At 37.2% G+C, this 22,947-nt stretch overlaps 1 protein-coding gene across 6 annotated transcripts in view; it reads right to left on the bottom strand.

The window, feature by feature from the left end:
* Positions 1-584: 584 nt before the first annotated feature.
* DENND1B (DENN domain containing 1B) overlaps positions 585-22,947 on the bottom strand; it is a 266,752-nt gene continuing 244,389 nt past the window's right edge. For all 6 annotated transcript variants that reach the window (XM_013058106.2, XM_004756206.3, XM_004756208.3 and 3 more), the window contains 3 exons: positions 8,964-9,037; positions 7,782-7,998; positions 585-6,960 (listed from right to left, as the gene is read on the bottom strand). In XM_013058106.2, coding sequence (XP_012913560.1) covers positions 6,424-6,960; positions 7,782-7,998; positions 8,964-9,037 — 828 coding nt within the window. In that variant the 3' untranslated portion in view covers positions 585-6,423. The remainder of the gene's footprint in view (positions 6,961-7,781; positions 7,999-8,963; positions 9,038-22,947) is intronic.

Raw genomic sequence — 22,947 nt, 5'->3', positions numbered from 1 at the left:
GCTCTTGGGTGAGAGGTTCACCCTTCTAGTCTCTGGAACAGTATTCATATACTTTACTGCATTTCATCTCTGTCCTTGACTTTTATTTATGTATTTATTTTTTTAAAGATTTTATTTATTTATTTGACAGAGATCACAAGTAGGCAGAGAGGCGGGCAGAGGGAGAGAAGGAAGCAGGCTCCCCGCCGAGCAGAGAGCCCGATGTGGGGCTCCATCCCAGGACCTTGAGATCATGACCTGAGCCAAAGACAGAGGCCTAACCCAATGAGCCACCTGATGCCCTTGTCCTTGACTTTTAAATCAAAGGCAATAAATACAGTTGTTGAATTTGGACAGCCCTGCTGTGGTCTATCTAGTGACATTCTACTTACCTATTCTATGATTTTAGAGCCTGATAAGGTTAGCTGACAATACAGGAAAGAATGGACACCTCTCAGACTTGGCAGGAAGAGTCAGGCTGGGATTTATACTGTGGCAGTTACAGAGTTCAGAGAGGAAAATGGCCGGGTCCTATAGCACCCGACCTGGAGCACTGAGGGGGATAACTGGCTAATTAGCAAAGAAGAGTCACCACCATGCAAAAGTTTCATTATGACCAATTTTATTTCGTAACTGCATTGTTGGGCACTTTATGGTAGTATGGAGTTCATCCAAGATTTATGTTTGCATATTTTTCAAAAAATTCCCCAAACAATACTTCGATGCACAATGTCCTCCCAATAGTAGTCAGCTTTCGAGATGATTTATACTGTAGCCTCCAGGATGCGAGAACAGCGAAACAAATCTCAATGCTGGATAGGTTTTTTAACAGGTATCTGTCACCATGTCTGGCAAAAAGCTCAAGACTTTTAGTCCTCTTAAACAGTTACTCATTTAAAGCAAAAGAAATAAGCTTTGGGAAAATTCTGTTTCAACCTCCCACGTACCTTTTGATATAAAGAAGACTTAATGCACATTCAGTTGCAGACTTCATGCGGTTCATACCTGTTTGCTGTTCTAGGCACTGCTGTAAGCACTACACCAGGACAGACTGAAGCAATCTCGTTTTTGGTATAGGATCACAGAATGGTTTTCAAAATGAGCACGTGGAAGTTGCACTGCCCGAGGGATGGTGACGGGATACTTGGGCTACATTTACTAACAGGCACAGAGTTCCAGTTCTGTCCTGTCCTAAACATCACAGAACCGACCAGAGGGCGGATTCGTTAAGGTACCTCATTAAGGCTCTCATCTGGGAGGTGAAATAATACGGAGACAAAAAGATACCTAGAGGTTTCTCACATCATTTGTGACTATGCAACCTTTTTTAAGATGAAAGACTGTGTATTTTAAATTACTTAACTGAAGTACATTTTGAAGAAAACAGAGCTTTCTGAATAGAAACCTTCAGCTGACACTGCTGCTGCTCAGTACCTTGTTTAATTTTTGGTATGTTTGCATATCGCATCGAGAGCTACAGATTTTCCACAGTGCTTTTCTGCCTCATTCAAGTACAATAAAAGTAGAAATCTATAGAAGCTCTAAGGTTAAACAAACTGTACATTATACAAAAATTAACTTAATTTATAGACAGTCAAGAAGTATTGGCAATGCCCTTTATAAATCTTACCAAAGAGTCATCACAAAGGATATTACAATCTATGTATGTGGTAATCACCATACAAATGCCATTTAGATTTATGTGGTACAGAACTGAATGTTTGTTAAATGTACACATGTAGAATCAGCATTTTGCACTATATACATTTCTTTTAAAGTAATAGTATTGTCAATACTAACCAAAGGTTCAGGATTTTCTTATTGCATATTTACTGTTGCTGAGGCAGTTAGTTATAATACAATAATGCAATATCCATAATTATTTTAAATAAACAAAAACATTTCTCCTGCCAACAATATAAAGAATTTTCTAAGATCACACAGAACGTTGCTACATACAGCTTTACACAAATACTGAAAAACATGACCTTAAGGCATCTGCTAGAAAAGCAGATGTGCAAATTTATAGGAACTAAATTATGCAGGAAAAATATTGCACAAAGTCCTATTATTTTCAAAATTAAATAGGCTTCTTTCTAAATACACATGATTTGCTATATCATGACCAAATAAAAATGTTAATAACCAGTTTGCTCAAAACAATTCTGCCTCTTAAGTAAGCTTTAAGAAACAGACACGAAGTATCAGGCTCGACACAGGGAAGATGGGAGTCCTCACACAGAATCTGTGAAAGCTATTTCCTTAGATGAAGAAGTGCTTTGGGGAATTAGATTTGGGTATTCATTCCACTTTCTGAAATTTGTGTTCTGACTTACAAATATCTACCCAGAGTTGGGGTCTTTTATGCTAAACAAAATGGTATTTGCACTAGAAAATTATTGATGAAAATAATTTTTTGCTGAAAATCCAGATTGTCTAGATGAGAAGGAAGGTCTACTGCTGATTATGAGAATATTCACAGTTTTCTCCTCTTGATCAGGACTCTTCACGTTATTAAGAAACAACTAATTCATGAACATTCCTGAATCCTCTTATTTAAGAAACAACTAATTCATGAACATTCCTGAATCCTCTTATAAGGATATTAGTACAGAATCCAAACAACAGCACTGTTACATACACTTTTAATTGAAAAGGTGGGGACAGGGGGCGGGGAGCAGGGGGGCGGATGTCTCTAGAGAATGCTATTATCAAGATAAAGACAGTAAAAAGTAGTTTCCATCAACATGCACCCACACCCTCAGTTAATCCTAAAGTAAGTGAAGCGGCCTAAGTCTTGCGAAGGAGCATCATTCCATTCTAGAGCCCTGTGTTGCCTGGTCAAAAGATTGAGCAGAGTGGGGAAGAGAGAGAATCAGAGAAACAAGGACACTTAGTTTCTAAGAGCTTCAAAGTCTGTCCTTTAAAAGTAGGTATCTTCAATAGCAGCATTATTATACTTTGTTAAAATAATAAGGAAAGTTAATGAAATTAGAAGTGGTACCGTGGTTCTACACTTAGAGCATATTTCAGATTCAGCAGCTTTAAAGGACTTTTTCTAATTTTGGTGTTAGAATCTTGGGCTAATAACTTCTGAGCAAAATATATTATTATTATTCACAGAGATTTGTCACTTCTTTTCCTTTTAATTGGCCCCTTCAGAGTAGGGACCAAGTTATTATTTTATTTCCTTGTAGCCCCAGTTCCTGTACCTTGCATATGACCAGTACAAAGCGTCGATAAATATTTCCTAAGTGCGATGAGTTATTAATAGAAAAATCATCCTGCTATGTTTTGGTGCTTCCCTAAAATATGCTAAAGTAGGTAAACCATCAAGATTTGCCACTTAACAACACACTGATCTAACAAAACAATAGCTCCTAAATTCACACGTGACTTTTCTATCCCTCCCCCCAAAATATCCCGGATGCAATATTTAAGGACAAAAAAGGTAAAACCTAGACTGGGATTCAGGGAGAATCATTTAGAGGCCACATAGAAGACTATGCATGAAAGCCAAAGACTTACTCATTTATACAACTCTGGAAGAACAGGTAAAACTTCTTTGAAAAACAAATCCAAACAGCAGAGGGTTTTACAAATATTTCATTTTGATATAATAGAAAAAATGAACATAGGAAAAAATAAAATAATACTTTTTTCAGGATTCACCTTAATTTCACTTCATTCTCCCTATATCCACCATAATACTGGGAAGTCTAGCTTAAGAGCAGATTGAACACTCAAAATATTAATGATTTGAAATACTAATACTTTTGGAGTAGTAGTCTCTTGGATAGTAGCCTTCTGGATTTTTTCCAAGAAGAACATATAGAGCTTTTGTTTTTGCTTTTGTTTTTCAACAGAATAGAAAAGCTGATTTTGCATGCTAAAATAAGGCACAGATCCAGTTCAAAATACCTTGATGCAAATACACTTGTGAGTGGCTAATTTTCCTCACAGTAACAGTCTTGTAGTCAAACATCTCATGAGGTGACCAGATGATAGAAGAACCTCCATTTCTGAGGCCATGATGTTTATTAAGCAAATTTTACCTATGCTACACTCACAATTATCTCATTCTTCAGACTATGAATTCTGAAGGAAAACATGTTTCATTCCAATAGTCAAATTAAAAGATTTCTTTTTTTTTTTTAAATTACGAAGAAATATTTGCCAAGCAGATTAACAACCAGGGTGACCTTTTTCCTTCTCATTTAAAACAGCTCTTCTGATAAATCTGCTTTTATTACATGTTTCGGCAAAGTGAAATGGAATTTGGTAATGAGTATATAAAAGCAAAGTTTGACAAGAACCATGAGTCTTACTTTTGTGTTAATAAAATAAGGATTAAACACTTTTTCCTTAGTATATACTGACTCCCTCCTTATAAGGAAAACAAGATTTCTCTTTACAAACATGAATGAATAATTGTGCCCAATAAAACATATCTGTTTAGGTTTTGGAATGTAGCTTAGAAAAGAAAAAAACTTGGTCATTTTCTTTAAATTATTTAAAGACTGACCTGGATAAACATTTTTAAGCAATGTTTTTAACAAATCACCTTCTGGGATCTTTTACCTGAAAACTAAATTCTTCCAGGAAATATTTTAGGGTACCAGTCCTGATGGGGTTCTCGAATGGTTTCTCAAAACCCTTTTCTAAAATGACAACTGGGGATGTACAGAATATATAGTGAATATACAAATACCAAATGAAGCATAACATCACTGTTTTTTTTTCCTGACATTTTCCCCGTCAATCTATCCTATCCTGAAGCAGTCAATGTGTGATGCCTTCTGACATGAATTTCAATGTTCAGCAGTGAATTTGAGGGAGAAGAGACAAGTTTCCTATGTAGAAGAATTCCAAATGCTTTATGTAGATACTCTACTCTAAGGGAAAGGAAGCAAAAAGCCCTACTCCTTAGGTGTGGGCTATACACAGTGATCTCCTTCCAAAGGCTCGGGCACACAAAGGCAAGGAAAAGAGTATAGTGGAAAAACCTGACAAACACCACCTCAGCTCAGTTATCAAAGTCAACATCAACACTCACAAGTCATGCTGACATTATGTACCATGGTTATGGTATAATGAAAATGACACTTTACTTCTGTAATCTTCCTCCTGCAAACCCACAATCACAGTATAATTGTGAGAAAAAGAGCAGACCCATTCTAAAACAGGGACACTCTATAATATATTCGACCAGCAGATCAGTCCTTTTTAAACCTATCAAGGTCATCAGAAACAAGGAAAGTCTGAGAAAATGTCACAGCCAAGAGGAATCGAAAGACACATGACAACCAGATGTAATGTGGTATCTAGAATTAGATTCTAGGATAGAAAAAAGACATCAGGGAAAAACTAAGGAAATCTGAATAAAGCATGGACTATCAATATTGGTGCACGAATTGTGGCAAATGTACCATCTCAATGAGAAATATTGATCACGGGAAACTGTATGAGGGACATAATGGGAACTCTCTGTACTGTCTAATTTTTCTGTAGATCTAAAACTTTTAAGATATTAAGTTCAATTATTTTAAAAAAGTAAATTTGAGATGATAAGAAACATTTTGCATTACTACTTAAGAAAAAAAAAAAGAAAAGACAGGAACATTTCTTTATCAGGACAGTTTGCGTTACATTTGGCTTTCTGGGGCTGGGTTCCTAGACAGCAAAGGCATACAGAGAGACTGAAAAAATTTTAAAGTGTCTCATTTGTAAACAGAAGTCATTAATTTCACATTGTAATTCAGCACTTCATATATTTCACTGAGTGAAAGGTCAATATGTACCTTTATACATTTTGGAAAACATGGCTGCAGTGTCCACAAGAGAGCTTTTCAACTTTGAAAAATGAATTTTGTCCTTGATGCAACGAATAGAAAAAGGCATTATTGCTCTGCAGAACACTTATAACTTATCCTTCAAAATTTACAGATAATTCCATGTTATTAAAGTATGCTAAATATAGGCTTAGGATTAAGGCAGTTAGTAGGTCAACAGTTTCAGCAGTTTCAGGCTAGTTTTGATAAGTTTTGATATCCTGATCAGTTCATGCTCGACCAGATTAGTATAGTAGCTACTTATTATGTGCAAGGGTTATATATGTATATTAGTTTAAATAAAATGAATGGCATTAAGCACCAAATACTGGGAAATCATATGTTTGACATATACTTCCATGAAACATACACACTAGTACCTGATTTAAGAGCACAGTAGGAGAATCAGCGTTACATTTAAAAATCAATTGATCATGTATACTCACGAGATGAATGAGTGGAGAAAATGTATGCTCCAAATGCAAAATAATGTTTAGACAGTACCAAGAATTGTCATCCTTACAAATAATTCTGTTTACTACAGAGATTACCAGGAATCCTAAAATGTCTCCACAGAAGCATGGATGCAAGCGAGTGACTCCTAATCATTGATTTAAGTTTGGTTTCCACTTGCGTTTTCTTCTGAAATGTTTAAGTCTTGCTGGAAGGCAGATGTCAAGTGACATAAGGACACCACTTCATGAAGCAGTCCAGTATCTCCTGAAGTCTCTTTGGCTTCTTTCCCTTCTTTCTCCCAAGGAACAAAAGTAGATGAATGTCGCCCAAGGCTGGGTGTAAGCAGATCGTCTGAAATCTGGCTTAGTGTTTCTTTCTTTTCTGGTTTAGCTTTTTCATTTTCAGAAACTTCAGGCGAAGCTAGCTGGAGAGTCAATCCTGAAGCAGAAGCTGCCTTTTCCATGACCGCAGGCCCCCTCACATTGTCAGCACTGAGGTATTTTTCATTGTTTTCCTCTTTTAGGATAAACAGAGAATCTGTTAAGCCGCTGGAGGAAACCCGCTTCCGGGGAGAGGGAGGAAGGTGTTTGCCATGGAGGGCACTGTCGTCTTGTCCCAGATGCCACTCGGTTTGATCACCAGAACCACTGCAAAGCAGGGCCAGGTTATTCTCACTAGGTGCATTGGATGCATTCTAAAAGGAGAAACAACACATTCAGAAACATTTTAATGAGATTATAATGTTACATTAGCATTTTTTTTCCATTTTGAAATAAAATATTAATATCTTTCAAGGCTGGCAACTTGGGAGATCCCCCCAGAGGAAATACTGCATCGACAGTTAATTCTGAACACCTGCAAATGGCTCTATTAACAAGAAAATATATAAACATATACAATTTTTTATTTGTCAATTATACTTCAACAAAGCTGAAAGAGCAAATGAAAAGAACTTGCCAACCGCCCTTCCCCCCAACCCCTAAATAGACCAACTACCTCAATGCCAAGTTCTGGACTGACTTACAGTCACCACAGAGTGGCCATTACTCATACTTCCATCTCTAGTGTTTTTAAAACATTCATATCAGTTTGTTTAAAATACTTTTCATTTTTGAAGCAATATAATGAAAAAGTACTTGAGTTGAGACATCTCTTAAACATTTTTTGAAGATCCAGGAAATACAGGAAAAAAGTGGGAACACTTCACATTTAAATAATTCCCCAGAAAAGCCTAGTCTAAAACTAGACTTAAGAGAATATTACGGCTTGAAAAAAATTATTTTCAATGAATGACAATAACCACCAGAATTCGATACATAAATGAGAAAATACTGGAATTCTGAAACCAGAAATAAGTCTTAATAATTAAAATTTCATATTTTTGAAGATCTGACTACTCACCTGTTTGTTAGAGGTTAAGTGCTTCGATCAACTAAGATTATAACATGAGGCAATTCACACCCAAGGGTAAGAATGTTTTCATTTAATTTTATAGGTTGAAAAAAATCAACTAACCGTAGGTTTATAATCAATATCATCCATTGATCTGAAGAAATCCAAGCTCTTAGCTGCTGCTAGCTTTCCTTGGTCTGAGCTGTGTGTGCTCAGTGTATCTAAGATTTCTCCTAGGAGGTCCATTTCGCCTGAGTAAGGAGTCTTTACTCTTGTTTCAACGGAGTCATCACTTTCATAAAAATAAGCAGATGCTTCTTCTCCATCTTCAGAGGACAACCTGAGGGAAAATGAAGCATGTGCTAGCCATCCCACAAGCCATCCAGTTACATTCAATGAGTGAGACAGTCTTGAAACCAAAGTGCTTTTCAGTGGAACCACAACAAAATGGCGAATTGGCTCAAGGCCAAATTCTTTACAGTGATGTGTATAAACCAATTCAAACAGGGGAACTTTTGAGTATGTGCACTATGAAAATACAAACAAACAGCTATGGGACCTTAATCAATCTGGAATAGAAGCAGTGCTTTTCACACAGTCTAATTCTGTGGGATTTGGGACGTTAGCCTTAGAATAGTAGATGGAACATTTGGAAACTTTGCTATAGCCCGACTTCACATTCAGTATTTGTATGTGGTTTCCCTTTATTTATCCACTTGTTTTAGAGAAGAATGCATATTCCTTAACGGAGACAAAGATATACTTAATGGAGAAAAAAGACTGTGCTTTTTGTCACCCCCACATAAGTTTAAATTATTAAAAAAAAAACAACCCAAATGTCTACTATTATTATTTCCCTTAGTTTATAGTGAAATTAATTTTTAAAACTTTGTATTAAAATTTCCTCTTCTGATATCACCACAGATTTAAGCCCCTCCCCTTCCCCAACTTGGTTTAATGGACATTTCTTACTGTTTCTCCCATTTAACCTGCCCCTCTTCACTAGCAGAGTAGGAGCCTAACTTAGGTGGGCTTCTATTTCCCCTTTAACATGATCGCAGATATTTCTGTAGGCCTTACCGCTTTCCAAGAACAAGATATTTCAGGTCTATCTTGCTTTCCCATCTCAAGATTCGTTCCCCCTGAGACTCCAAGGAGCACTGGTTCCTTTTGCTGAACAACATTGCAAGGGAGCAAAATCCAATCTCTAGGATTATACATCCTTTGAATTATCTTCTAAAATCCTAAAACTTCTGCTTTTCAGCCACAACACTTAGTAGGACACTAAAATCCATCACGACTTACTTGCTCGCTCTCTCGTCATAGTCATCGTCATACACAGCACTGTCAAGGCTCTTCAGGGGTCTTTTTAGGCGTGCCTAGAGAGAATTGACCATAAACTGGCATTAGTAGTTAAAATAAGTCTTTTTCATGAATTCTAAAGGAATAATTTGATCCAACAAGGAATACTTTTAAAAGAAATAAGAATTCAGGATTTTTTAAATATTAACCAATCACTTGACAAGCTGTGGATTAAGAAGGGGAGGGAATCAGACAACTGATGTCAACATTTACAGCTCAAACCAACAGACTAAAATCAAATCACTGGATTGAAAACACACACACACACACACACACACACACACACACACACATACTGCTCTAGTCTGCCAGTCCCTGGTTTAAAAATACTTGACTTATAATCAATCACATCCCCATGCACTTATTCCCTACTTTTAATAATCATCAATATTTGCCAATCATTTCTTTTATCTGTCTCCCCAATTATTTTTTTTTTTTAAAGATTTCATTTATTATTTATTTGACAGAGAGAGAAATCACAAGTAGGCAGAGAGTCAGGCAGAGAGAGAGAGAAGCAGGCTCCCGCTGAGCAAAGAGCCCGACGCGGGGCTCGATCCCAGGACACCGAGATCATGACCTGAGCCGAAGGCAGCGGCCCAATCCACCGAGCCACCCAGGCGCCCCTCTCCCCAATTATTTTAAGGCAGTACTTCTCGATACTTAACGTACATATAACTCTCTTGGAGATCATGGTAAAAATGTAGCTCTGACTCTACTGGGTTCTGAGGATGAGGCCAGAGTTTCTGCATTTCTAACAGGCTCTTAGGTGAAGTTAGTGCTGCCGGATCTGAAGGTCTCACACTGAATAGCAAGGTTTTGAACCGAATGCTAGACAACCTATCATTTCACCTGTAAACACTTCAGTATATACCTTTAACAGATGTCATTATTATACCATACAAATTAACAATTTTCTTTAACATCCTCTATTCTCAGACCATTCTCATATGCCCTCATGATCCCTCCCAGATATTTTAGTTTATGTGGACCAGAATCTCAACATGGTTAACACCACTTGGTTGACATGTCTGTCAAGTCTTCTGCAGAGACTATCAGTTCTGCCTTCCCCATCCTTTTGCTATTTGTGTCCTTGAATATGTGATATTTTTCCTCTTCCTATAAACTGGCAGTCACATCTGGAAGCTTGTTTAGATTCAGTTTCTGGTTTTTTGTTTTTCTTCTGTTTTTGGCAAGATTATGCTACATGTATTGAGATGTGTTTTTATACTGCACACGTAACCTTAAGATGTCTCACTTTTGGTGGTTCTAAGATCCATTAATGGCTTTAGGATTCAGGTTAGCTGATACCATCCATTATGAATTTTCTTTCACTCGATGGTTTTAGCACCCAACGATAATCCTTGGGTAAATAAATTATACAGAAGGGGCTTCAAAATTATGCTTTTTAAAAGCATTCCTTCTATCTTTATTTGTTGGCATTCTACCAAGAGTTTTGTTCTATTGACTATTTGGCTATTCTGAAATATGAGGTGTACAGTAGAGGTAGGATAAATCCTTGATGCTTTCCTTTAGTTCAACAATTTCCAGAATAATGAGCTTATGCCTACCAGTCTCTGAAGGTGAGCTGTGAGGGCTTTTAAAAAGTCATCATCATCTGTATATATTTGACATGGCTCAGCCCATCACAGTTGTTGTTCTTGATTTTTAAAAAAAGATTTACTTAGTGGAGAGACAGAGAGAGCATGTGAGTGCAAGAGTATACATGGTGGGGAGGAGGGGCAGAGCAGGGGGAGGGAAAGAATCTCCAGCAGACTCTGCACTGAGTGACCTGGGCGCCCTTCTTGATGTCTGATCAGTCTAGACTTTTGAATGACACCAAAATTATGTTTTTAAAACACAATCATTAATGCTTTTTAACTTTTAGAGATACGTCTTGAATATTTGCAGGCTAAACTATGTGTGATGTGCTACTTTACTTCAAAAAAAGCCAGGGTTGGGACAGGATCACAGGAAGGGCTGAAATAAGACTGACCATACATTGATAACCGTTGAAGCTGTATTTTTGAAAGGTATCCAGGTATCCAGGAATCTTTTTTTTTTTTTTTTTTTTTTTTTTTTTTTTAAGATTTGAAAGAGAGAGGGAGCAAATGGGAGGAGCAGAGGGAGAGAGAGAGAGGGAGAGAGAGAGAAGCAAACTCCACATGGAGCATGGAGCCTGATGTGGGGCTTGATCTCAGAACCCTGAGATCATGAATTAAGCCAAAACTAAGAACCTCATGCTCAACCAACCGTGCCACCCAGATGTCCCATGGTACGTAGGAGTTCTTCTAAGCTTTTTACTTTAACATGTTTGGATTATGTTAAGTGTTCTATCTACAATAAAATAATTTTTTAAGTTTTTTTTTGTTTTTTTTTTAATGGTCCCATCTTAGGTCAGTGTTAGCCCAGTCAAATTGGTTCCTGTGTCCTTTAAACATGATCTCAGAAGCTCTTTAGTAAGCTTGTTCATTTTGGCCTAACATAATGTGTCATTTCAACTTATGCATTTTCTGCATCAGACATGGAATCAGCCACTTCCTCTACAAGTTTGGCTCTTTCTTTTAAGTAGGCAATGACATTTAAAAGGCCAGAGTCTGGGTGCCATGGGTGCCCATGGCTGCAAACCATGTTTCTGAATGGACGGCTGCAGGCTGAATTTGGAGACCTGAACCATTGTATTGTCAGAGGACTAACTTTCTATCTTCCAATTCTGATCTCCACATCTAGGTAACTGTTTTCTTCTATTGCAGCCGTAAAGAATAAGCAAATGTCTGGAATCTACAGTACTTGATCCTTACTCCTCCCTGTCCTCTATGCCCATGCCGGCAGTGGCAGGAAGGGGAAGAATGAGTGCACAGAAATACATCTTTAACCGCTGGTGGAATGTGTAGAGCGTTTCTCCAGGAGTTTGGTGATTAGCTATGTATTTGGGTGTAAACTATAATATCATTTTACGACAAGTTTAAGGTATGTGAGTTAAAAAGAAATTTGAGGAATGGCCTAGTCACACAAATGCCACTTACAATATTATTTCTGAAGGGAAAATACATTTTATCCATCCCCTCCCAAACTCACAAAATACAGTACAATTCTTTGTTTCTAAATACAAGTCATTATTATTACATTGACATCCGTATATGCTTAACATTATGCCAGCTAGGGGTCATGCATTCAATTTTTGCAAAAACAAAACAAAACAAATCAGAACTAAAACCCAACAAAACTATGAGGGAGCTGAGACTTCCTGCTGTTATTTAAAAAATAATTTTTGACTATTTAAGAATCAGTACAAGATATTAAATACATAGCTTAATATTTATGCTTATAAATACTTTGGAAAGAACTCTCATATACACACCGTGGGGCTAGGGTCTAGGAATACAGAGTAGCATTAGGCTGAGTCTTTGCCATTAAGGAGCTCAGAGTCTAAAGAACCCCATGATCAATCTGGTGGTATACCATGAGGCTCCATAATTTACCCAAGGCCATACACCTTATCAAGAACAGGAACCAGAGCCAACGTATTTCTCTGCTGCATTGCTGGTCCCTTGTTCATTTTCTTTCACAATTTACTTTTATATTCTACATCTGCCTGCATATACTAGAGATTCTCAGTTGTTTTATTCTGTGTTGTTAACCACAACTTTTTTTTTTTTTTTTTTATGAAGCTACTCACATAAGCTTCACAAGTATGTTTGAATTTGGTTTTTTATTTCCTAACTATCAATTTCTAAGTAGAGATGTTGTTAAATGGTATATCTTGTAATGAACTTTCACAATAGAATTAAAACCAGAAGTACAACGGATCAGTATAATATTCTATTTTCTATGAGTGTTAAGATTTGTACTCTCTAAACGCTTAGTACCTGCATGTACAAGTTGTTTATCTGAAATAAGCTCCTAATTAGTCGTGACTGGATCTGTATCAGGCAGTAGGAACTGCAGTCTCCATATATGAAGTGACAAGATCCAAACACATAATCAGTGTGTCACGTGCTTGAGGACATCAAATTACATAATTGGTTACGGTCACACAGGAAAAACAAAGGGAGAAAAAAGTTACAATTTGATTAACGTTCAAGACAGAGAAATATGGCAGCTTGTGTAACAAGAGCATCATCAGTTTCTGAGCTTTTATGAACCTAGATTATCCATCCATTACTGTTTCTGGTGGGCTGGGACTCGGGCACCATGCTTTCAGAGGAAATAAAGGATTGTTTCCACTACGCCCAGAACACACAACACAAGGCAAAAAGACCTGGTCACAATTTTGTAAAGAGAAGTCTTTTATGGATAATTGATAGCAAATAAGCTTAGAGCACAGAAAATATTATAGCCAGTTATAGTACATCTTTACCTGGGTTCACAAATCATGGATACATTGTTACTGAAAACCTGCACACTAAACTGAATCGAAACTGAAATATAAACAACTAAGAAAGAGAAAAGTAATCTCAATACACAGAATAAAAATAAAATACATACACTTTTTTTTTTTAATAATACAACTGACCTTTGGGAAGAAGTATAGATTTTTTTTTTTTTTACTATAACAGTAATGAACAGGTGCAGATGCCAGTGGAATGAGTTTTGTATATTATATGTATTCAGAGAAAAAAATCTCTATTTAAGATCTGGACAGAAATCTCACAGGAAGAAGCATGGAACAGGAAAGTTTGCAAGAGGAGATAAACGTTTCACCATAAATGATTATGTCCCACTTCTTGAAGTAAACTCCAAGACAGTCATAACATGGCCTATAGTTAGGAACAGATGCTTTTTTTTTTTTAAAGAATGATTATGAAGTGATTGAGAGATAAAGCTATACACAGTCAACATGGTAAGAAAAAAAATTGGAGAATAGGAAAAAAATAAGTGGATTCCTAAGGAAGAAAAAAAACCTTAAAAATATTTTTTCAGGGGCACCTGTGTGGCTCAGTGGGTTAAAGCCTTGGCCTTTGGCTCGGGTCATGATCCCAGGGTCCTGGGATTGAGTCCCACATCGGGCTCTCTGCTCAGTGGGGAGCCTGCTTCCTCCTCTCTCTCTCTGCCTGCCTCTCTGTCTACTTGTGATCTCTGCCTGTCAAATAAATAAATAAAATCGAATATATATATATATATATTTTGTATGACTTTTCAGCATGGAAAACAGAGGTATGGATATGACAGGTTCTTACTGGTTGTTTGTGGAATAAAGAGATACCAAAGAGTCAGAGAAAGATGAGATGTTGCTGCTGCTTTGTTTTCAGAAAGTGCAGAGTAGGAGCTTTTAGTTGGTTTTCAAGAAATATTTGTTGAAGAAAACAACAAAAAAAGGATAAATAACTTTCTTTGTTTTGCTCTTCATTTATCAGGTCTTGCAAGTCTAGGCCCTTGGCCCTTGCTCACTTCATTTAATTTGTTCTAACCCACAAGGCATTGCTATGGCCTTCTTTCAATCTCTTATATTTTCCCTGACTTCTTCTACCACAGGACCTTTGCACATGTTGATTTCTCTCCCTGAAAAGTTCTTCACTTACATTTATTCCCTGTCCCTATGCCTACTGTCTGTACATATCTATTCTCATTTGAAAATCTAAGTCTCTATTATCCTCTCTGCAGGATGCTATGGCTTCTAAACTGCTGATAGATCTTTTTAAAAGGCAAACTTAACAATACTACATTCCTATTTAAATAAATTCAATGGTCCCATACAATTTTGAGGATAAATCTCATCCTCCTTACCTTTGCCCAGAGGGATCAGGCTGAGTTAATCTCTTTGAAGGTTCCATTTGCTATACAGGTGTCTGCTCCCACACTACCATGCCCCCTTCCTTGCTTGTATGCTTCCCAGTGTCTTCTGCCCCTGACCTACACATGTTGATGTATCTACAAGAACTTCCTTTTCCATGGTGTTTCCCCTCTTTTTCTAATTATCCCTCATGCCTTGGCTCATGAGTTCCACCTTCAGGAAATATTTCCTCATTCATCATCAATTCATATGGCACCTGGAGTACCTGTACGCATGTTTCTCATGGAACTTGTCCATCTCACTGTACAGGAGATTTAAATTTAAATTTAAATTTAAATTTATCACGGTTAAATTCTCTTTCTCCCACTGTACAGGAGATTCTTGATGGCAGGTATCTTACTAATTTACCTCTCATACCCTCACCAAGGATGTGTGTGGTACATATTAGAGTCAGAAAAGCTGTAAAAGACTTTGAAAGGAACAAAACATTATGGAGTGTCCTATCAGTGGAATTCTGGATGTTGTTTAGAAGACTTTGTGGGGTTGATTCTACATACTCTGCATCCTTCATTGTCTTTATCTACCTTGTCAGGATACAACTGGACACAAATCATGCAACCAAGAAGAAGTTAGGATAAGCCACTATTATGAAACAAAGGTTGGCTATATTTATGGGGCCAATGACAACAATACCTTCCCCCCAAAACCTGCCTGGTGCCTGTATGACAGAGTCTGGCTTTACAAGTGCCTCACCAAGCAGGTCAGGGAACAACAAATCTGGGGAACTTCAAGAAATTCACCCTAATTTATAGGCATTTCAGATAGGACTTAGGTGGAAAGATTTCTTGGACTTGGTTTCCTAGCCTCAAGATAGGAAATAACAGTATTGTACAAGCCCAAACTAAGATTTATGAAAACTTCCAGAGAGGGGTGCCTGGGTCACTTGCTTACTTAAGTGTCTGACTCATGATGTTGGCTTAGGTCATGATCTCATGGGTCATGGGATGGAAACCTGTGTCAGGCTTCACACTCAGCAGGGAGTCTCTTTGGGATTCTCTCTTTCCCTTTCCCTCTGCCCCTCCCTCCACTCACTCTCTCCATCTCTTTCTCTTTCTAGAATAAATCTTTAAAATAGAGAAAGGAAGAGAGAGAGAGAGAAAAGAGAAGGGAAAAAGAAAAGAAAACTTCCAGTAAGAAAGAAATTCTCTGGCCTTAAAGCTAGTCAGTACTGCATAGCTCTAGATTTATAAAGCAAAGTAAAGGAGGCTTACATAGTGAATTATCATTCTTATTGCTTCAATATAAATAACAGGACAAACCTAATGAGAACATCCTTTCTTTTTTGATCAAAAATAATCTTCAGGATTATTATCACAGGGAAAACTATAAAAGATTTTGAAATGGGCAAAAAACTACCTGTGTCTTTTCAAAGGAATTTTTGCTGTTGTCTAGCATTCCTTCCCAGGATTATCTGATACTAATGTGGTCTGTACCATTCATAGTCTCTATTTGTAACCCTACAGGAACAGAAGTCAACCTATGGAGGACTGGTGGCAATGCAACAGCTTCATGTCCATAGAGATATAATTTTGTCCAGTGAAAATGCAATTATTATGGTATAGATATTGATAAGTTGGGTATTCTTTACTATATATACTTTAGTATTCCTAAGTGTCTGTCCTTCAAATTATCTGTGGTATCAGCTTTTAACATCTTACTAATTCCCTCAATAGGTAATGAACAAAATAAAAGAAGAGATTTATATAAAATTATTCTTTAAAGAAGGCATTTTCTGTTTCCTGAATAAATGAGTACCTCCATACATAGTAGGTCGTTTCTGTTGAGTATTTAAAATAATTTTTAAAATGATAAATTATATAATGCAAAGAACTATTGTAATTGACTGACATAAGCATTTTCAGTGTTCATGAGGTACAGAAAACCATTACATTCATATATTTGTTCATTCCAGAAATGAACAAATTCATTTGATTACAGAAATGTTTTCTATGTGCTAGGGACTCAGTTTTATGCTAGGGTATAATGATAACTGAGAACAAGGCTCCCTGCCCTCATGTAGATTAAATTCTAATAAGTTAGACACAAATTAAATTGTATAGTCATAAATTAAACATTATATATGGCTGTGATAACTTGTACTAAAGTATGATTTCTTTGAGGAATTTGACCTAGTTGGGGAAATCAAGGGAAGTCTTTCCATGAAAGATGTTTGAGTTGAGCCCTAAAAGGTCAGCAGGTATTAAGTAGATGATGATAAGAGAACAAGATGTGCAAAGGCCCTGTGGTGGGATGAGCACAGCATGTTTAATGGAACGAAAGACTGCTATGAGAGCACTGTGGGTTAAAACCTGTGCTGGTGCACAGGGCTCTTTAAGGGTGCATTAATTTTGCAATTACCTTTTTGATCACTAGATGGCAGATATATACTAAGAAGCCAAAAGACTGGATAAATTTAAATTTATGGAGGGTTTTAAGGAAATGGGGGAGATCAGAAGATCTAGCAAGAAAAAGTGGGAGACGAAAAATTGGTTGGGATCAGGGTATACACCCTAACCTTGCAGGCTCCGATAATGGAGAATAACAGAAAGTCAATTATTGCTTTATTTTCTTTCAACAAATATTTGAGAACCTACTGAAAGCTGCTATTGTGCATTCCTTAAACTAAGGTAGTGACCATATCTCAATTTTGGGGCACCTAGGTGGTTTAGTGGGTTAAGCCTCTGCCTTCAGCTCGGTTCATGATCCCAGGGTCCTGGGACTGAGCCCCGCATCAGGCTCTCTGCTCAGCGGGGAGCCTGCTTCCCCCTCTCTCTCTGCCTGCCTCTCTGCCTACTTGTGCTCTCTGTGTCAAATAAATAAATAAATAAATAATCTTAAAAAAAAAATTCTTAGCATCTCTTCATTCTACAAAGATCCATGAAACACCGGTTATGCATGCTACTGTCTTCCATACTGTGAGGCACAGAAAAGAAAAAGATATCCCTCCTCTCAAGATTTTCAACAAATATGTGGTATAAATACCAATTATTGAATATGATAAAGAAGCTGTAAATATAAACTTATCCTTTATTGTAGGAATACAATTGAACGCAAACCTTTTGATTAGACATGACAACTTACTTAAATGACCATTAATATGTCATGATTCATGTCAAGTTGTAAGATTTCTAATAAGTAGGCTTAGTCAAGAGATTAACAATATTAATAATATAGAGCTATAATTAAATACTATAAACAATGGAAAATTCTGGGATCAAATAAAGAGGTTTAGAAGCTTCTGAACTGTACAGAGCTGGTGAGGGTATAATATTCACCATGGTCACTTTACTACTTCACAATTTCACTCACAGGCTGTACAAATTAGTAAATCAGTATTTGCATTTGCAACTTTTGTGGGATACAGTGCTACATGAGAAAAGGGTACACATCTTTTGGAAGCAAAAAGACATCATAAGAAACAAAATAAGTAGAATTTTGGAGAGTTTTACATCATTCTGATATGAAGAATTAAAAATAAGATGGAGCACTGGCTGTCTATGTCTGCAATCAGACTCCTAGGTCTTAAAACAAATGATTGTAAAATAAAATTTTGCTCACGTGGAAATGGAAAATACACATCAAGTATACATAAAAATTCACAAAATTTTGGAAGGAAACACTTGTATAGCAAGGGATGCTTATTAAGAATGTGAAGAAAACACTATATTAAAAAAGCAAAATGTAGGGTTTCAGCATGGAATAAAATTTATCAAAGGAGATATTTTACTAGCAAAGCTCAATCTATAGCTAGACATTGAATGGAATAAAGAAAATAGACTGGTAAAAAGGAGAAGGAAAAGCATTTCATATGAAGGAAAAACCAAAAGCAAATGCATAAAGAGAGAGGCAGAAGGCCCAACTCGTAAAACCTTCACACTTAATGTTTAAAGAGACTTCAAGAAATAAATTTGGTTCAGCTTACAATAAGCAAGATCAATGCTTCCTTTTCTTTTCTTTTGCATCGCAATCATTTCTGGAAAGCACATCACATCTGACAGTTGGATGGTGAGAACCTTTCACCTTTCTCCTGATGCACTAGGGCCCTGGTAATCATGCAGTTACCATTTTTGTCACTAGATGGCAGACAGATACTAATAAGGCAAAATACTGGGTAAGTTTAAATTCATGGCGGTGCCTAAGGGGCAGGGGAAAAATAAGGGATATAGGCAGATGAATGGGAAAACACAATTTTTTAGACTACATAAAATTAAGATGCTTTTAATTTATGAATTTTTTAAAAAATTGGTGTTCTCTGTGCTACTGCCCCCATTTTAGAGTTCAAGTAACTGAGGTCTAGAAATGTGACCTTGCTTACCCCAAAGCCATAGCAAACCCCTAGACTTAAGACAAAAAAAAGACCCCAAAAAACAAAAAATAAAAATCATATTTGGATGAAATAATGTGAAAAAAAAAAGAAAGAAACTCTACCATACATAATCCTACTAGCTATACCTTAAGAATGCATGGCATTTTACTGAATAGAGTTTTAAAACACATGTAATTTTTTATAGGTGTAACTAAAGGACAGGGTTAAGTGACTAATCCATGGTTGATTTGATTCAGTCTGTTAGATGTTTTACATACTATAGTTTTTTTAAAAAAGATTTTATTGATTTGAGAGACAGAGAGTGAGCAAGTAAGGGAGAGAGTACAAGCTGGAGTAGGGGCAGAGGGAGGAGGAGAAGCAGGCTCCCCCTGACCAGGGAGCCAGACGTGGGGCTGAGCCGAAGGCAGATGCTTAACAACTGAGCCACCCAGGCACCCCACTAGACTGTTTTTCATTAATACCTAATTCACCACAACTTTTGGTCAACATTTTCCTTTTTTTTTTTTTTTAACAAAATAGGGAACCAAAAGCTTAAAAAAGCAAAGTGTCTTGGGCAATATTAGACAACTAGTGACAGAGCTAAGACTCTAATCTAGGTGTTCTGACTCCCTGAATGGAACTTCTTTCATTATATTACATAAGAAGGTTCTGAAAGACTCAGAAGAAATAACTGTCTGAGAATTAATCTGAGAAAGACTTTCTTAAAATGGCAAGTTTTAACCTCTTTTTTAAATAAATATTTTATTTATTTATTTGACAGAAAGAGACACAGTGAGAGAGGGAACACAAACAGGGAGAGTAGGAGAGGCAGAAGCAGGCTTCCCACCGAGCAGGGAGCCAATCCCAGGACCCTTGGATCATGACCTGAGCTGAAGGCAGACACTTAATGACTGAGCCATCCAGGTGCCCTTAACCTCATTTTTAAAGCAGGTGGTAGTTACAGAATGACCAGGAGTGCTAATATTCCAGGTAGGTGAAATGACAGGGTGCAGTCAGAAGATTAACATACTTTTCCAAAGATACTGAAGACATATTCCTGTCAGGGCAAAAGAGTAAAATGGAAGGATTAACAAGATGTGTTTGGTGAAGTGTAATGAATTCAGTCGATGAGAGCTATTATTATTAAGCTAAGGAAATAAGATTTCATAGAAGCATTAAAATTATACTTCTGAGCAGCTGCATGCTATGTGAGACTAGTTCAGGAGGGATGACTGAAGTGGTCCAGACACATCCAAGAACCCTTTGCCAGTTCTCCTAGATCACAGTGATCTTGTCTTTTTGGTCTGCTTGATTCACTTTATTCTCTACCACTCAGCTGTCACCTGATATATGCTCTCCTACAAAGGTGGTATTTCATTTTAAGTACATTCCTGTCTTACCAAGTCCTTGAGATCAAGAATCATATCTTTTAATTCATTTTGCTTCTAATTCCACCTCCATTTAGAATGTAAAAAGCAGCAAAATAATGTCAACTCTCATCCTAACAATGAGAAAAAGTGGAGTTATCTAAAATAAAACACAACAAAACCCTAAAATCATAATTCTTCTTGAACCTATCAGAGACCTGAGTTGTAAGGCAATCAAGTAAACTGAATTCCAAAGGGTTACAAGTCCCTCCAAGGAGAGATGAGAGACAAGGCCTATTTCATTCAGGAAAAGCACAAGGAAAGAAGTAGATGGCATATAAGCAGGGGAGAAGAAATCTTCTAAGATTTAATAGTCTTAAAGATCAAATATGGGCTGGAGGAGAGAGGCAAGACGGCGGAAGAGTAGAGAACCTTGTTGCTGCTGCCGGTCCCCTGAATTGAGCTGGATATCTACAAAACCATCCTGAACACCCACAAAATCAGCATGAGATGTAATATCTATCTGGATCTCTACATGCAGGAAAAACTCCACCGGGGTGAGTGGCGGCTTCTGACACTCCAGATTTTCCTCGGATTCATCTTGCCTGAGTCGTGGTTGATATTTTGGACTATGTACATTCCCTCAACCATCCCTCAAGAGAATGACTAGAAGGAGGAACTCCCAATGAAGGAAAGAACTAGAGACAATGACCTCTGCCACAGACTTAATGGATATGGATCCAAGGAAGATGTCAGAAAAAGACTTCAGATTAACATTTATAAAGTCGTTATTTAGGCTTGGGAAAAGTATTAGTGACAGTATAGAATCTCTAAGGGCAGAATGTAGAGCTACTGTCGCTGAAATTAAAAACGCTGTGGGGGCGCCTGGGTGGCTCAGTGGGTTGGGCTGCTGCCTTCGGCTCCGGTCATGATCTCGGGGTCCTGGGATCGAGTCCTGCATCGGGCTCTCTGCTCGGCAGGGAGTCTGCTTCTCTCTCTCTCTCTCTCTGCCTGCCTCTCTGTCTACTTGTGATCTCTCTGTCAAATAAATAAATAAATAAATAAATCTTTAAAAAAACAAAAACAAAAACAAAAAAAAACGCTGTGAAGGAGATGTCATCTAAACTGGATACTGTGAATGCCAGGATAAATAAGAAAGAATGAATGAGTGATCTAGAAGATAAGCTGATAGAAAGGAAGGAAGGAAGTCAAGAATGATAGAGATAAACAACTACAAGCTCATGAGATCAGAAGTAGAGAGATCAATGACACCATGAAACATTCCAAAGTCAAAATTACTGGGGGCCAGCCGGGGCGGGGGGGCGGGGGTTGTCCATAAAAGAAAAAAGACCCCAAGAGTAATATAGACCAAAAAGCAACAGATAATATACAGAAACAGGGACTTCACAGGCCATATGATGGCACTAAATTCATATCTTCCAATAGTTACTCTCAATGTGAACAGCTTGAAAATGAAATGGCACAGGGTTTCAGGTTGGATAAAAAGATAGGACCCATCCATATGCTGCCTCTAAGAGACTCATTCTGAACCTAAAGACACCTCCAGATTGAAAGTAAGGGGATGGAGAACGATTTATCATGCAAATGAACCTCAAAAGGTAGCAATTCTCATATCAGACAAACTGGATTTTTAAACCAAAGACTGTAGTAAGAGATGTAAAGGAACACTATTATCATACTTAAAGGGTCTATACCACAGAAAAATCTAACAATTGTAAGTCATATGCCCCCAATATGAGCACATCCAACTACATAAAACAACTGTTAACCAAAATAAAGAATCATATTGATAATAATACATTAATAGTAGGAGCAATGGACAGGTCATCTAAGCAGAAGATTAACAAAGAAACAAAGAAACAAGAGCTTTGAATGAAAGATTGGACCAGACAGACTTTGTAGATGCATACAGAACATTCCACTTTAAAACAACATAATACTCATTCTTGAATGCACATGGAACTTCCTCCAGAATACATAACATACTTGGTCACAAATCAGGTCTCAACCAATACCAAAAGATTGAGATTATTCCCTGCATGTTATCAGACCACAATGCCTTGAAACAGGAACTCAATCACAAGAAAAAATTTGGAAGGAATTGAAATATGTGGAAATTAAAGAACATCCAACTAAAGAATGACTGGGTCAACCAGGAAATTAAGGAAGAACTTAAACAAGTCATGGAAAATAATGAGAATGAAAACACATTGATCCAGAACCTATTGGTAATGCAAAGGCTGTCCTTTCAACAATATGGCAGGATACAAATCAAAACCACAATGAGATATCACCTTATACCAGTTAAAATGGCAAAAATTAACAAAACAGGAAACAAGTGTTGGCGAGGACGTGGAAAAAGGGGAGCCCTCTTACACTGTTAGTGGGAATGCAAGCTGGTACAGCCACTCTGGAAAACAGGATGGAGGTTCCTCAAGACAT

This window comes from Mustela putorius, unplaced genomic scaffold (genome assembly GCF_011764305.1).
Source record: "Mustela putorius furo isolate JIRA1106 unplaced genomic scaffold, ASM1176430v1.1 tig00001012_pilon_pilon_pilon, whole genome shotgun sequence".
NCBI classification, from domain to species: Eukaryota; Metazoa; Chordata; class Mammalia; order Carnivora; family Mustelidae; genus Mustela; species Mustela putorius.
This window is presented reverse-complemented; position numbering and strand designations above follow the sequence as displayed.